This window comes from Xiphias gladius, chromosome 17 (assembly GCF_016859285.1).
Source record: "Xiphias gladius isolate SHS-SW01 ecotype Sanya breed wild chromosome 17, ASM1685928v1, whole genome shotgun sequence".
Taxonomy (NCBI): domain Eukaryota; kingdom Metazoa; phylum Chordata; class Actinopteri; order Istiophoriformes; family Xiphiidae; genus Xiphias; species Xiphias gladius.
Genome location: NC_053416.1, coordinates 20,726,114 through 20,743,537, shown reverse-complemented (window position 1 = coordinate 20,743,537; position 17,424 = coordinate 20,726,114). Strand labels below are relative to the sequence as shown.

Here is a 17,424-nt window from a genome sequence, read left to right as displayed (position 1 = left end):
GGCGTGCCGACGACACCGATGCCTGTGCCCACAGACTGATCACAGGGCTTTTACCCGAACAGCACTGAATGGTAGCAGCTGAGAGGCGGGTGCGGAGCGAGGGTTGCCAAACCCGGAGGATTTCTCACGTCTCGCGGACTAGAATGCTCTTCTATATGTATCCTCATGAACGGATGACCACCTCCAAACACACCTATACTGAAAACTTTCAGCTCAGCATTTGACGCGGATGTGTTATTGAGATTTTAACCAGGTCCGAGAACAGACATCATGCAGGTGCAAACTGTGGCCTAACGTTACTGAAATGACTTGCTCGGCGCTGACGCGGTTCATTGTGCCATGCCAACCCCGCATTGTCAGATGCCATTTTACTCTGCGTTATCCCAGTGTCTGGAATTCCAACATACTGGGCCTGTTGTGTAATTAGAAGTTCGTGAGGCTGTAGCAGACAAGCTGGTGCAATGAGAAGCTACGCTGCCCAAGACATGGTGCGCAATTTGTGCTGAAGCTTATGGGTCCTGCGTACTCAAGCTCCCGGCTTCCACTTGGAGAGGTGTGCTGCGGGGCTACGGCGCACTGGCTGTCGGCTTCACATCTGGACCGCCTGACTACTGTCATCTGCGGCCTGTTCGGACTGTGTGCTCCCTGAACTTGTATGTTTAAGGGGAACTGATTGAGATCGCCTCGGATGGTGTCGTGTTAGGGAGAAGGGTTGCATATTTGGCCGGGACTTGACGTTATCGGTGATCCATTGGAACACCGTGGTCCAAAGCTGGACTGGCTGACTACTCAAGGAAAAAACGCTTATCCAGCTATGGATTTTGCGTAGAGAAGTCACGCATTTTTAAAGGCAACGCTAGGGTGACATTGCAGTCTTCTCATCACATCGGTTATTTCGTCGTCCGACAAAAAAATAAAAGAGTGAAAGTGGAGTATTGTCCGTCATACGTATCAACGCAGTGGGATTTCTACGTCTGGTCGGCGTCCCCCCCCACCCTTCCCGCGGTGACGGTTATGGGTCGGAAGCGGTGTGTCGGTGCAGATTGTTCCAAGATGGCGGCCGGGTGCTGCGGGGTGAAGAAGCAGAAACTGTCGGGATCGCCCGGGTCGGGGGGTCCCGGCGGGGTGGGGGCGGGAAGCGGGGTGGCAGGAACCGGACATTGTGGCTCGGAGTTGGGGATTGGCTCCTCCGCGACCGTTGCAGCAGCGGCGAACGTGAGCAGAGCCAACGGCCTGGGGGGACCCGGGGGTAACGTTAGTGGCAGCAGTAGTAGTAGTGGTAGCAGCGGCACAAACGCTCTGTCCCCAGCACCGGCCGGTTACACTTCATCCGGCCTCTCCCCGAATCTAAGCCCGGGAACTGGTTCGGGAAGTGGAGGCAGAAAAATGGTGGTCTCAGCGGAGATGTGCTGCTTCTGTTTTGACGTGCTTTATTGCCATCTGTACGGATACCAACCTCCGAGAACACCCAGGTTTACAAATGATCCCTAGTGAGTATGTTTGTCTTTTGTTGTTTTGCTGCATGCCAAAGCTGGTGGCTTGGTGTATTCTCTAAACAAATGTCTGCTACGGCATACCTGGTGGCTTTACCACTAGATTCTGCTTCAGTTTACAGGGCACAAACTGTCATATCTAAACAACGTTTTGCTTCTAATTAATTTGAAGCGAACAACTCGCTATCATAGCTTAATTTGTCCAAGTTGGAATTTGGGCCTTATCAAGAGACTGTCTGCACTGGCCTGTAGCTGCACTAGCCTAACATTAACGCTACAGTGAATGATTCGATATGATGGTATCCGGCTGTGTAACCCATCACCGAATGATGTACCCTGTCACGTATAAACTCCCCGTCGGTTCTTGGCGAGAAAATAATTTACGGTGCTGTTTGACCAACTCGAATAACACTGGCTAACGTTAGCTAAGCCTGTTAGCTTCTGGCTAATACCAGCTAACCACTAACACTTAAAGAAAGAGGGTAGAACGAGCAAGACAATATCGCTTTTTTTCTCCGGTTGAACAGCAGCAGTATTGCTGGTTCGGCTAGAAATTTTCAAAGTGCCAAAATTAAACATCAAAAGTCAACATCAGTATTCTTAATCTTTCAAGTTACCCTCAATGAACTCTGGACTTACTCAAACTAGGCTTAGCTTTTTTTAGCTATGAGCTACATTTGTTTGGTAACGAAGCATTGATGAGCTTGTAGTAATTAATTCAGTAGTAGATGCGTTAAAGGTCTGATACCACGGCCAGGTAGATGTTCAGTTCACAGCCGGTTTTGTGTGGTAAGGTTGAGTGCACTGTCGAATTAAGGGAAAAATTTTCCAACCGACTTTAGCATCAACCAACAAAGAAAAGGGGGTTCTTGCTGAACACTTAGCAGTCCTAAGCATTCCTAACGGCCAAATCTAACTAAAAATGACAGTGTTAAATTAACATAACTGACCACAAACACACCCAGTGTTTAACCAATTGAAGCATTCGCTGAACATGTGAGTTTTGTGTTCTGACCAAATTAACCGTACGATTAATAAATGTATATTTTCTGCCCGTAACCATAGTCTTGCGCCCTCCACTGAAACATATATCCCTTCGTTGTCCAAGCCTTGTAATGTGATAGCATGTGACTTTGCAGGCGTTCTATTTGCATGTTGAGGCTGTAAAGGGATTGTTTACAGTTGCATCCATAGCTGACCATTCCAGTGAGTTGACCTGAAATGGGTGAAGAAACTTCTGATTGACTTGTTGAATAGGACCAAGTCTTAATGTTTAATAATAGTCCCAGGAATTTTTGCATCGTGCCTTTTAAATATGTCTTGCTATGGTCATGTGACAAAGTGTAAAAGTAAAGTAAAAGGCAGTCTTGCACTTCACCATACAGACACTAAATTACAATAGAGCATACATTCCAGACGCAAATCCTGGGTCTTAAATGGACCCAGTATGTATTTATGTAAGCAGTTCCAGCACTCCCAACGTGTTCAGTGGTAATCCTTATCTATGTGAGAAACAATCCCTCATTCATATTATATGCATACAATAAACAAAATCATTCTCTTCTCGTTCTGCACATTTACATCAAAAATTAACTTTTCATTTATATTTGAATCTATATTAAATGAATGTTGAATTTGTTGAAATGCTGTTTTTGGCATTTTGCCCTTTGAAAGACAGTCCAACATGTCCCTCAGAATCCTATTAGCATGTATATCTAGAATCCCTCTCAGAATTACCTCAGTAAACTTTAGACAAAAGGCCCTTTTGCATTTGCACATGGAGCAATTAAAACTCACAATGGTGTGGTTAAGGCTGAATAGTATATTGACAGGTCTCAGACAAGGTGGCTAAAGCTCATTGTACTACACCTTTGGTGTCAGCTAGACTAACCAAATGCATGTATCAAAAAATGGAGAACTGCAAATCCACCACTCTAAAAACATTCTTGAATTAAAATTAAAATTTAAATATTAAGATATATTTATTTATTTCATTTGTATTACACATGTTAGATAGTACTTTTTAATTGGTGTGTGTTTTTGTATGTGTGTGTGTGTGGAGGTGGGGGGCTGCCTCTCTACACACATCCACACTCTTGACATTGACAAATATATTTTCCCAGTCCTTTCTAAGGGCATTCTCCTGTATTCTCCCAGACTAACCTGACAAGACTGACTAGTTTTGTCATTGATAACACACACACAACACATAATAATCTGGCCTTTCCCTAAATTAGAGTCATTGCGGGGAAAAAATGAGTGTGTCTTAGGTGGTGTCAATTAAAATTGTCCTACAAGACCCTTACTCCAAGGCCCAGTCCCGATGTCTGTGCTCAGCATTAAACCTTCATAAACATCAACTGACATCACTTTTATAATCAGGGTAATTTTAAATGTTTAATCTGGAATGGGACAGCTCTTTCTCAAATCCCATGTTACCTGGGCAAAGTCTGAGGCTCAGATTTCATATGTAATTTAATTAAATTCAGTGATTTCTACTGACTTTCTGAATAATTGTGGCTAATTTACTTTAGCGAAGACTGCATATTTACATGCGGACAGTGTTCATTAAGGGCTTAAAAAGGGAGCCCCCCCCACCACATTTACAATAGATGCCAATTTATTGACACTAATTTTGCATCTGTCTGGTTCATTTGGAGGAGAAAATCACACAAAATCACTGATATTTAAACTTACCATTTCCCTTAGAGAAAAAGATACCATTTGAATTGAGCTCAAGTCTTTCAGTCCTAAAGGGTGAACATTGGGATTGCTCCCTAACCTTCACCACATGAAACCAAGGACTAGGAATGTAGTAGGCTAATGCCCACCAATGTGAAAACTCTCACAGGTTTGTGAAACCCATGCTCAAGGTCCATGGTATCCTCGACACATCCTTCACTTGGGGGCATTGTCAAACTGAATTATTGAAAGACACAGAAAAACCAAAAGATTTGACACAGACACAGTGCACTGCAAAATTAGCCAGTGAACAATGCTGGGCCTCAGACTAGGACCACTTTGTCATCATTATTTAGAGACACTGGGTCTAAAATTTAGGAACAGGAACCTTTGCCTCTTGCAAATGTGACCTGATTATGAAGTCATCAGGGCACTGCTGTCTACACTGGTGACCAGCGCCCTAGCTTACGTATTGTAGGCACTTAGTACAAACAGCAAGTCTTCTACTCTAAATGGAGGCACACATGCTGAGAGCTGTGACTCAATATATGATTTTTTTGTGTAGAAAATATTTTTTTTTAAATCATTTTGCTTCATTTTGACTGCAAGAGGACAAATGGACCCAACCAGCTAGTGAGCACCGCTGCAGGTACGTTAGCATTAACTAAGTTAATATAACGAGTCAGCCAATTTTGCTACTTTAGTGGACTTGAATAGTTGTATAACAGGATAAGGCCACTGTAGTTAGTTGCTGGGGTAATACTAAGTGAACTCTGTGTAATGTTATGTAAAATAACGTAGATATTCTGTATCGTTACCAACTTAAGATACTAAAATAAGCAACAACTGTAAGGGAAGATTAGGATTTGAAAGTAAAAACTAGCTAGCAATTATGTTAGCTTGTTAAATGTGCTTATCCATTTTGATACCAAAATGGTGAACACTAGAAATTTTTTCTTTTCTAAATCAACCTTTGCCCCTATTGATCCCTTGGTTAAGGACAACACCGGAAGACACCAGCCTTTTGTCACTGTCAGCGGAGGAGGAAATGATGCAGGAAAGGTAAAATGAAGCCACAGGACCGCCACCATGCAATGTTTTTCCAAGGAACTTCTGGGTAGAATTTGTGTAAGGCACCAAAGTCTACAGCAGTAACTATTAGACACTATGTTTAAGAAAAAAACAAAAGAAAAACTGTTGGCATCTACAGTATTTGCTGTAGCTGTAATGTTTTGTTCCTTTGTAATTTACGTTTTTAATTATTTGTACTTAATTGAATCAGATCTTGAAATTTTGGTTTTATTTTTGTAAAATAGTTGTTCATTATGTGAAGAAGCTAAGAATAAAATTCAAGATTTTATCAAAGAGGAAATGTCTCATGTATGTTTCTTTTTGTAAAATTGGATTTTAAAAGCCTTTTTTTCTTAAATTCAAAGAGTATAGGACTTCTAGCTTAAAACTGTCTACATTATCCCAACAAGACTAAGTAAATATGGCTGGACCGCCCTTCATCTGTGTGCTTCTCTTCTACCTTCTGTGCTCACACATACAGTAATTTAATACAGTTGAATTCCCAATAAAGCTGTTTTCATTTACGTTTTTCTGTTTCTGTTGTCAGACAACGGAACAAGTATGGAAAAGTGACTGAAACGCCGCCCATTAAGACTACATGTTAACCAGCAGTAACTTCTAAGCCATTTCCAAGCTTCTGCTCTGCACTGCTAAAATCCTGATTTTATAACTCCGACGTCGTCTGACAAAATCACCATACAAATAAAGACAATGGCTGTTTTTTGATATCAGCTATATTTCCTTGTAAACTGATCACTCAGAGAGGCAGTTAGAAGCTTATTCCCATCTATGCAGCTGCTGTGCGGTCAATTGAATGAGACACAGAGAGAGGTGTGCCTGTGGAGGGAAAACACGACTTCATGCTCGCGGGGCAATACTGGTGATTCTCCTCTACGGAACATAGCTAAGGTGTGTCCAAGTAGTTGCCAGATTTGTCGTGAGGTGCTTTTGTGAAAATAAGTAGCTAAAGGAGTGTGAAAAGTCGGTAAATCTAGTGACAAAAGCACTAAGTTGGCAACACTCCCTGTAAACGCCTCCCTGGTGTTTTGAAAGAGCAATGGCTGATGGGGAAACTCCAATACTTGGCCAGCCCACCAATGGTGTAACTTCCTCGCTCAGTGAACTCACAGGTAAAGTGATAGAGAAACATTTTCCAGCTTTATTGTATTGGAAGTTCCAACAAGAAAGGGGACGAAGGCTTCATACTGATTCGTTTTGGGGGAAAAAGGAACGCGAAATGCAGTAAATGAGAAATAAGAATAAACATAGTGTCCTAGTTTCCAAGAAGACAAAACAGTATTATTTCTGTAAAAGAATAGATGTTTTTATTACTAAAAAAATTAATCAGACACAAGTAATAGTATGAAACTATGAAAATGTCATACCGAATTTCAATTTAATTGGTCCTCTTAAAATTGCACCAGTGCTTATATCAAGGAAAGAAATGGGCAGGGCAGAAGCAATCCTCTGTCAGTGGATCTGTCCAGCCACACTACTGCCATGCATGCAGAGTTGTGTTTACAGTGCTCAAAACACAACACAATACACAATCAATGTAGTTTTGTGTACAGTGAGGCATAAAAAGACTATTATGTTTGCAGTAAGGCTTGATTGAAGCACGAGCAGTTATGCGGCCAGCGAAGAAAACTAAGTTGATCAAAATTGAAGTGTATTTGTTCCATCAGATATGTATTGGACAGATGACTGGAAAACATGACTGGAAAACATGACTGAAAAACGTGTCCAGTGTAGAAAGGTTCTTATGTACATAATACTGCATGGCAGTCATGCCCTGTTTTTCAAAAAATTTGGTTCCGATACACTGTGATGCCCACCAACAATGTCACTACACTAAATATTGTTCTCTGAAGTGCATTTAAGCAAACACTGAAGAGATACACCGTCGTTCACACATTCTGTTTATATATCAGACAGGTGGTGAATTTTTATATCCCACCATGTAAGAAAGTAAGTACTTTTTTTGTTTTTTTTGTTTTTTTCCTGGGCTAATTTACACACTAATGTTCTTTACCAGAAGCAGTTTCACTATTTAAAAAAAAAAAAAGTTTGAAAATCCAAAATAACTATGAAGGGTAGAAATTAATTGTTTAAAAAATAGTTATCCAGCAATGGGTGGACACATGATCGAAGTTATGAACAAAAGCCTGCAGTTTTAGATGAAAACTGATTGATCAAAAGACAATATTGCCAATCTGAACTGATGTGAATAACAACACTGGCATACTTGCAGAGTTAACTATGTGACAACTTTTATACACCACAGAAATGTACATCCACTGTGTGCGTTATAAAGTTCAGCAGCTTTAACATGGTCCCTTGTTCTTTCTTGTTTTTCAGCCCGCTGTTTGTCACATGGAAAATAGGCAGAGACAAGCGGTTGAGGGGTTGTATAGGTACATTTTCTGCCATGAATCTGCACTCAGGACTCAGGGAGTACACCCTTACCAGGTAAGCAACAATATGGAATTAGTTTTTCTGTGTGTCAAAGCTGTAGACCAAATACTGTGACAGAGCATGACTGTGGAGAAATAGTGACATTGCAGTAAATTAAATCAAATTTGAATCAAGAATACTAACATTGGCAACTGTGTGTGAACAGTAATTTAATGGTAATATAAAATTGCCCTCACAATTCATAACTGGCCTGTGCATGGCTGCAAACATCTTTTATTAGTGTGATTCTGTTTTAATTTGTGTAGCTTTCTGTAATGGTGTGTGGCGCATGTGTACCCTAAAAGGTCCCTCAGTGTTAAGATGTTCAGATAAATGGATCCTGTTTATATACTGTCTGTGGAAGCAAGTTTCTTGAACAAACTGCACTTATAATGTGCTCACAATGCAATTTATTGATCAAGCTGATAGACACTGACACAAATAAACTGTATCAACAACCTTATGTACTATACTTTAACTGTAATGTGTGGATTATTGTAAAGAAGTTCAAAGTTGTGATAATAAAGACTCCTTGTGTAGTTGTGCTTGACACTCTTATACCCTCTCCAGACTAACACAGTGACTGGGGTGAAACCATGTCATCCTACTGGGGTGAACGCGGTTAGGAATCTAAATTGATATTAATGTTACTGTCATTCAAATATCATGTAACCTGTGACCCGTCTAACAGAGGAAAGAGGGCATGAGTGGGTATGAATACGGAGAGGATTGAAACTAAAACTTAATTTGGCGCTTATACACATTTGCAGGCTTGAGTTTCAATAAAATGTGTATTATAGTGCCATTTATTTAAAAAAAAAAAAAAGTTTGAAAATCCAAAATAACTATGAAGGGTAGAAATTAATTGTTTAAAAATAGTTATCCAGCAATGGGTGGACACATGATCGAAGTTATGAACAAAAGCCTGCAGTTTTAGATGAAAACTGATCAAAAGACAATATTGCCAATCTGAACTGATGTGAATAACAACACTGGCATACTTGCAGAGTTAACTATGTGACAACTTTTATACACCACAGAAATGTACATCCACTGTGTGCGTTATAAAGTTCAGCAGCTTTAACATGGTCCCTTGTTCTTTCTTGTTTTTCAGCCCGCTGTTTGTCACATGGAAAATAGGCAGAGACAAGCGGTTGAGGGGTTGTATAGGTACATTTTCTGCCATGAATCTGCACTCAGGACTCAGGGAGTACACCCTTACCAGGTAAGCAACAATATGGAATTAGTTTTTCTGTGTGTCAAAGCTGTAGACCAAATACTGTGACAGAGCATGACTGTGGAGAAATAGTGACATTGCAGTAAATTAAATCAAATTTGAATCAAGAATACTAACATTGGCAACTGTGTGTGAACAGTAATTTAATGGTAATATAAAATTGCCCTCACAATTCATAACTGGCCTGTGCATGGCTGCAAACATCTTTTATTAGTGTGATTCTGTTTTAATTTGTGTAGCTTTCTGTAATGGTGTGTGGCGCATGTGTACCCTAAAAGGTCCCTCAGTGTTAAGATGTTCAGATAAATGGATCCTGTTTATATACTGTCTGTGGAAGCAAGTTTCTTGAACAAACTGCACTTATAATGTGCTCACAATGCAATTTATTGATCAAGCTGATAGACACTGACACAAATAAACTGTATCAACAACCTTATGTACTATACTTTAACTGTAATGTGTGGATTATTGTAAAGAAGTTCAAAGTTGTGATAATAAAGACTCCTTGTGTAGTTGTGCTTGACACTCTTATACCCTCTCCAGACTAACACAGTGACTGGGGTGAAACCATGTCATCCTACTGGGGTGAACGCGGGTTAGGAATCTAAATTCGATATTAATGTTACTGTCATTCAAATATCATGTAACCTGTGACCCGTCTAACAGAGGAAAGAGGGCATGAGTGGGTATGAATACGGAGAGGATTGAAACTAAAACTTAATTTGGCGCTTATACACATTTGCAGGCTTGAGTTTCAATAAAATGTGTATTATAGTGCCATTTATTTAAAAAAAAAAATCTTTTTTTTTTTTTTTTTAAGAAGAGAGAGAAAAAGAAAACCTCACCTGGTGTGGAATGTGTTCACTTGCAGTTTTTGACCTGTGGGCAGATACATCTGTCCTGTCTGATACATGTAAACACACGCAACTCACTAGTAATGTGTTAACATACACACATTACAAACAGCACGTTGGACAGCCATTATCAGTGCTTGTGTCCTCGGTCAGATACAATAGAGAAAAGGCTTTGCTGATTGTTCATCACATTTCGTAAATTCGGGTGGAAATTGGCCATCAGTTTAAAAAAACTTTTCTTTCTGGAATGTGTCTCATTTTCAAATCGTGCACACAGTAATCCAGCTGTCGTGCATTTTAATACTCGATCAACTGCTTTCTGAATTTCCTCCCGTAATGGTATTTTTCTTTGTGCTTTTATGTCTGCAGTGCCCTTAAAGACAGCCGTTTCCCCCCTATGACAAGGGATGAGCTGCCTCGCCTCTTCTGCTCAGTGTCTCTTCTCACCAACTTTGAAGACGTCGGTGATTACCTTGACTGGGAGGTAAGACACATGCTTTGCTAAAACGGCTGAGCACTGGAGTTGCCTTCAAATACAGAAAAATACAAATTTTCTTTGAAAGGTGGAATGCTCAATCAGACTTGCCTCACTCATGCTAATTAGACTCAAGCATCTCTTCCACATTTCTTTGAGGTCAATTTTTCCTCTGGATGAGTGCAGCCAAATCTCTTGAAACAGAAGCAACAAATAAATGACCAAGAATATTTGTATATTTACTTGGAGATCGAACCTCATGTAAAACTAATCTCAATATTCTTTTATCTCAAGAACAGTGCCTCAAATTAAATCATAGCAATTAGGTTTTTGTGCGCCACAATTAATTCGACTTGATCGGGTGCTATACTGATGCCTTGCATTGAGAGTACTTACTCTGGTATATCAAAAGATGTGTCTTGTATTAAAGTAAATGGAAAATTAGAGCTAGAATTTTCATAAATTTTTAATTATAGCTTTCTTTTTCACTAGCAGTAACATCCTATATATAACATATAATATGTCTCATAACATGACTAGAGCTAATGAAATGGTGGAAATAAACTGAAACTTAAAACATACTGAAACCTGGTGGAACAAATGCACAAATATGGCATTTGGTTGTAAAATGTAGCAGATCTCCATTAATGCCAGTTACAACTGAACAGCTTGCTCTTTTTTTCTTCTTCTCCTTTTTTTTTTTTTTTTTTTTTTTTTCAACAACTTTGACTTTGCTGGATGGAGCAAACATATTCTTTGTTTGTTGTGCCTGTCTTGAATTCTAGGTGGGTGTTCACGGCATTAGGATAGAGTTCTTCAATGAAAAAGGATCAAAGCGCACCGCCACCTACCTACCAGAGGTTGCAAAGGAGCAAGGTGAGATGTTTTTGTGACCTAAGAATCCAGTGTAATCTGCTTTCTATAATGAGTGTATATATTAAACTAAATCTGGATATTCAGAATTGTGTAAAGAGACATATCTTCGTTTTATTAAGGTTGGGACCACATTCAAACCATAGATTCCTTACTACGAAAGGGAGGTTACAAAGCTCCCATCACAAATGACTTCAGGAAGACCATTAAGTTAACCAGGTAAGGTTACATGTATTGTTTTGGGGAGCACTACTGCATATGTGACAAAAGTTGTGTAAAGCCTTTTATGGCTGCAGAGGGAGCTGCAGGAAATCTGACAAATTCAGTGTCGGTTGGTGCTGAAGACTACAAGTTTGAAAAGGATACAAATGTGGCGGTGTGGAGTTAGAAAGAAGTGATCTTACCAGGCCCCTATAGCCCACTCCATATCTCTGCATGAGGCTAGCATCTCGAGGATACATAAGCCGCTACAAGTATAACACACCCGAATCTCTGACTGAATTCTCCGCAGTGGAGTTGCATTGAGGGTACCTTAGGAGCCAGGTTCTGACGAGGAAGAAGAAGGTCTGGAATAAAAACAACATGGCTGGTTTTGCTGCATCGATTTAGATCTTTTATTTTAAACTGTCCGCAGTGAATCTGACAATGTGCAATGCTAAATCAGTGGAGTACTCTTTCAAGAAAAAAAACTACTTGAAAATGTTTGTTCTGAGGCTTCCATGGTCTAGTATGGACTCATTTGTTGTAAGCTGATTGCACAGAGTAACAGTAGGTGCAGTTCTGTGTTTCGGCGCAGACTGTGGCTTGTCGTAACTTCCCTAACACGACACAAGGGTTAGTTAGCCCCTACCAACACATCTTTTCTCGTTCCTAGGTACCGTAGCGAGAAGATGACAATGGGTTATGCAGAGTACATCGCCCACCGTCAGCACCATCACTACCAGAATGGCATTGGGCACCCCCTACCACCCTACAACCATTATTCCTGACAGCGAGCCGCATGACCAATCATTGGACCTCTCCGCGGACCTTTTCCCAGGAGAGCCTGCCCCCTCCTGGTCTAGCTATTTTTACTACTGTACCATTTTATGATGATAGTTTCCGTTGCCATGCTGGCCGTCTTCCAGACGTTGACATGGCAACGGGTGGCAACGAAGCATCATTTGATTATGGCAAGAAATACACGTTTTTTTTTTCTTCGCCTGTGGTTAAGTTTTTGCAGCATATGTATACCTATATCTATAACCCCCTTCATTCATATTTTTGAAAATTAACAAATAATAGATTTTGTTAATCTTGCGTCTTTTCAGCAAACCTAATCAGGTGTTTGATTCTGTGGATGGAAGGAAGTCTCTTACAGTAGATTAGTCTCACGCTTATATTGTTTAGGCTTTGCTACAATTTTACATTTACTAAGCAAATTCTTCTTTTCTCCTTCTTTTCTTTATCTGAATATCCAGACATGTATACCATGTAGCAAGGCAACTGCAGTTCTCAAAGGCTGTGTCATCTCTATTCTGATTCCTCTCAAAAAAAAGATTGACTGTTGAGGTTGTTTGAGCCTTGTAAACTCTTGTAGTGTTGTAGTTGGAACTATTTATTGGGATCTGTATACTCCAAAGTATAGATAGTAGGATTGTGATGCTCTTTGACCAGCCTTTGCTGGTGGTGTTTATTGTTTGAGCTCTCTGTATTTCTGTGTGTGGATATGGACATTGGTCTGCCACAAGATAAAAACCAGTGGAGTAAATAAGAAATTGGATTTTTCCTAAAGATTCCCTACAGAGATTTTTGGAAACCTCCCCCCCCTGAGTATTTGTAGTGTTTTGTGGTGGAACCTGTAAACCTTGAACTGCATTTGTTTGGCTAGAGTTTACAGCTATGTTCCCTCTTTGCTTTTCTTTAGTTTTTTTCAACTTTTTCAAATTAAGGTAATTGCGGAGGAAGCCATTTTGTCTGAGGATAATCAATGTCTGCACAGGTGATTTGTTAGTTATCTATGTAAAATGGGCTACAAGTGGGTCTGCTTTCCCCGCATTGGATAGGGGGAGCATGCGTAACTACAGGTCCCTAGAGAAAAAAAAAAGTGTGTGCATGAACAATGCTTTCATTTAAATTTACTGTGTCTGTTGGTTTCTGAGTTTACTGGCAGGGAGTCACTTGACAGGGACATGCTATAACTACTTAAAGCCATATTCTCTTTTTATTCCACACTTTGTAAGAGTAGTCTGTTGTTTGGCTCGAAGTGTTTGCATTCGGTGCCACTTAACTGGTAACCTCTAATATGGTGGGTCCTCAGCCTCTGAATGCAAACGTACACCAGCCAGCCTCAGGCAAGGCTGCACCACTGAATACTTGTCGAACCGGCGGTTTCAGTCATTTGTCGGATGTCTTGTATATTCCCATGTTGTCATGGAAACATTGTCTTGCCTTTTCAGATTATAGCTAACCATTGTCACTCGTCCACGAAGTATGCTGTATTAAAATTGTCATTTTGAATGAAGACACACCAGTTGACGCACAAAGGAAGTGAGCTAATCGACATGTTTGTGTCATTATGTAGTTGCAGAAATGCAGCTAGTTGAGTAGCTGTTGAAACCGCACTACCACCGTTCTCCGCTGATACTCTGCTGTTCAGTGAGATCCCGTTGATCTGTGTGTCCACAGCACAGGAAGTATTTTGTTTTGTGCTCTGTTTTGTCAGCTGTTTGGCAGTAGCTTAGAGCAAACACAGTTGAATTAGTTAGAGCAGAATCTCTGCGTGGGGCCTGGCGGCTCATAGTTGAGGTCTGCAAATAAAAAGCCAGGGCTTTGTAAGGACTTAAGAAGCCATTTCCCATCCAAATATTACTTGTCGTGAGTCACATCCACACACACTAGGCTAGTTGGATTTACTTTCCAGAATGTTTGAATTGTCCAGGGTCATCATGTGATCCGCTCGCTTTGGGTTCGGTTTTAGTTTTGCTAACTGGAATTTTTGAGAGGTTCTTGTTACTTGACCAACATCTTTCTTCGTAACAGCCTTTACTAACTGACAGGTTATTTTTCTTTATGCAAAATATCAAGGGCTTTTGGCACTCCATCCACAGTAACCCGAAATGACCCAGATTTCAGTTGTGTTGCCTTAAATGAATGATTTAATAAATGATGGACCAGTAGATGATGCCCTGAGTGTTTCTCTGGCCCAAGGTTTGCTCTTTCCCAGCTCCATCTTCACACCACAGTGTAGGGAAGGGGCTGAGATGATTTTTTCCTCACTTGAATGCTATTAATACTTTCTTAGACATATGGGGGGGGTCCTGTTTGCCTAGAGTCTCCTGTTTGCTCGAGGCTTACCCAGCTGCTGGTCGTCAGTTCTTTCACTTTTGAAAGCCCCACATAGACTTTGTAAACACATTCTCTTAAACTAATGTCGGGCACAGTGGTTACCCTAAAGGTTTGAACCATGGGGAGACAGTTTCTTGCCTCTAGAGAAACGTATGCTTTTCTGAAAAATACACTACACACACTACATGAAGGAGTTTCAGAGAGGAACAGTCAGGCATTAATTTCCTGGTCCATTTAATACAGCACAACCTGAATTTTTCTGCTGCAAAACCAAATTGACCATGCTCTTTTACATATATGTCTTTGTATACACATGCAATGTATTTTGTTGCATGTATGTCTGAGTATGAGACCTATGGTTTTATCCATGATATGCTTGATCTATGGCTTAGACACTCTTATTAACCATTAAGAGATTTAAAAGACAAATATGGTGCTATCGGACCTCATATTGGGGTGGTCACAGCTCGTGACTGGTCATGCGGACTCATCGATCATATCATACTTAAAGATGCTACATGTAAGATTTTCTCTTTAGCACATTGCTGTGAAATGAGTCATGACGGCACATTTTAATATTGGAGGAGGACTGTGATACAAACAGTAGCCCCGAGAATCTCTGCTTTCATTAAGTCTAGCGTGTGTGATAGTGGGATCAATTCCCTATGGGAAAAAACGTAGATATTCTTACACATACAAGTAAGAAGAAAAAAGTCCCAGCAGCAACATGTCATGGGGCTATGGAATGTACTGTTAATGGTCGTTATAACAATGTAACAGTGGTATACTAAGAGAAAATCCTACATGTGTTACCTTTACTATCCTTGATATATGCAGATCTGTTCAACAGGTGTTTTTTTTCCTACCAGTGCAAGTCAACACCCCTGCAGGTTTGAAAGGACAAGAAGTCACACGTTAACCTCCTTCCCCCCCGATTACTCCCTACACTGTGGCCCAACCTCATGGCCTAGTTTGTCAAGGTGTGATGTGTGTCGTTCGGTCGATAGTGGCAGTAGTAGTGGTCGTTGCCTCTCCTGGAAGATCGGATGCTGCTTTTTCCGAGCACATCCTCCATTTTCCTTCAAGCTGCTGAATCGTTGACCTCCTCTGTAAGGGCAATGTTTGATTTGCTGACTAGTGAAAGGTTCCTGTTGTCGAGGCTTTCACAGCCTCTCTTAAACTATGTTGAAGGTAAGCATCTCCTATAATGGGACATAGAGTTAATGTTTTACGTAGAGCACGCAGCATATAGTCCTGTTTCTGTACTGATTAACTGTTTAAAGCATTGATACCTCATGGGATATTATGGAACGACATTCGTAGTTTGTTGTAGCAGATTGTGTTTTGGTTCCATACCAGGGTTAGAGTTCAGCCTCAGCATTCCTTGTGTGGTCATTCTCATATTTCGTGGAATGCTCAAGCTCATGTTACCTTCGTATGTTTGACTGAACCAAAGATGCCAGCGGCCATGCCCAAATGCTGCTCTTCAGGCCTGGCTTCCTGTCCTTCCAAAAAACACCCCTGCAACTGACAAAATGTTCTTTGTCTTTTTTTTTTTTTTTTTTGGTGCGATTTCTCAACTGTCTTGACTTATTAAGCAACCCAATTTTTCAATGAATTTTCATTGAGTCTGTCTCTGAAGCTGTACATGGCATCCGGGATGGTTAAAACTGGTTGCAAATTGTTGTTACTTATTTTGTTTATTATTATTATTGTTATTATTATTATTATTATTAGTATTAGTATTATTATTAGTATTATTATTATTGCTATAATTTACAAAATGAAAATCCCATGGTGTGCCTCCTAGCTTTATGGGTTTATAAATGTTTTTTTCCCTAAAGACCAGCAGTTATACTTTGTATAAAAGATGGATTTTTCCTTATTTTTTATGCCATTAAAGATGAAAAAGCCTGTTTTCTTTACTCTGGACCCAGTAGCTGCACTGGTATACAATCGCACTGATAGATGAATTTAAAAAAAAAAAAAAAAGACAAGAAATGAATCAATAACAATAATGATAATGACAAATGAAATAAGAACTACAATAAACTTGTGTTTGAAACTTTTATTAAAAAAAATATTTAAAAAGCAAATAAAAAAAGAAAATGACTGTTTTTGTACATCAAAATAAATTCTTTTCAAAAGAATATTTTGGATCTAGTTTCAAAATTATTTTAGTGGTTTTCTATGTTCTGAATTTTTGAGACACTGACTTCTAAGACGTGTCACTGTACAAAATGACTTTTTTCTGTTGCAGTGGCCTGATGGGCTGGGAGGGTTACCTGGTGTAACTCCTCATACCAACTTTTATTTCTTTTCCTTTCGATTTTTGGATCTTTTTTTTTTTTTTTTCCTCTGCTTTAGTAACTTGAAAAATGTTGATGGAATAATATGAACTGGGAACTTCAAATCCATCCCCTGTAGAGCTAGACCCTTCCTCTTTTCCTATTGAATTGCTGTTAGTGTGACAAGACTTGAAACGGGCATTTATTATGATAGTATGACTCCAAAAGAAAAAAAACACAAAAAAAACAAACACAAAAAAACAAAAGAAAAAAGAAATTAGCAAAAAAAATTGCAAAAGAGAAGTGGGGAGGGTAGACAGAATATATATAGATGGGTTATCTGAGTATGTAAGCAATGGCTGTGAAGATAATTGTAGTTTTAAACATTGTTATTACCTTTTAAATCATTTATTCAATAAAAAAATACAAAATCAAGTGAAAAGAGAACATGTGTCGCTCTATTTTCTTCCAGCACATACATCCACAGATGCAATATTTTTCAGAATTTAGACACTTACAGCAGTTTGTCATTTCAGAATTTGAAACAATGGTAAGAGTGTGTCACATTTAGATCCAGACAACTTCAACTCCAAATCAATTGTTTAATTGATTGGTGATACTTCCATCCAATTCACTGCTCCTTGATTAATGCTCCCATTCTGTGCCAACA

General features: G+C 39.7%; 1 protein-coding gene across 1 annotated transcript; it reads left to right on the top strand.

Moving 5' to 3' along the window:
- On the top strand, window positions 1-16,478 carry ammecr1 (AMMECR nuclear protein 1). Its single transcript, XM_040150083.1, has 6 exons — window positions 1-1,490; window positions 7,605-7,715; window positions 10,161-10,275; window positions 11,052-11,142; window positions 11,262-11,358; window positions 12,014-16,478. The coding sequence occupies exons 1-6, from the start codon at window positions 1,015-1,017 to the stop codon at window positions 12,126-12,128; spliced, it is 1,005 nt and encodes a 334-aa protein (XP_040006017.1). The 5' UTR covers window positions 1-1,014; the 3' UTR covers window positions 12,129-16,478.
- Window positions 16,479-17,424: the final 946 nt, after the last annotated feature.

Coding starts and splice junctions, on each gene's coding strand:
- ammecr1 (XM_040150083.1), top strand. CDS start 1,015: ATGGGTCGGAAGCGGTGTGTCGGTGCAGATTGTTCCAAGATGGCGGCC. Junction 10,276..11,051: donor GTGATTACCTTGACTGGGAG/GTAAGACACATG, acceptor CTTGAATTCTAG/GTGGGTGTTCACGGCATTAG. Junction 11,143..11,261: donor AGAGGTTGCAAAGGAGCAAG/GTGAGATGTTTT, acceptor CGTTTTATTAAG/GTTGGGACCACATTCAAACC.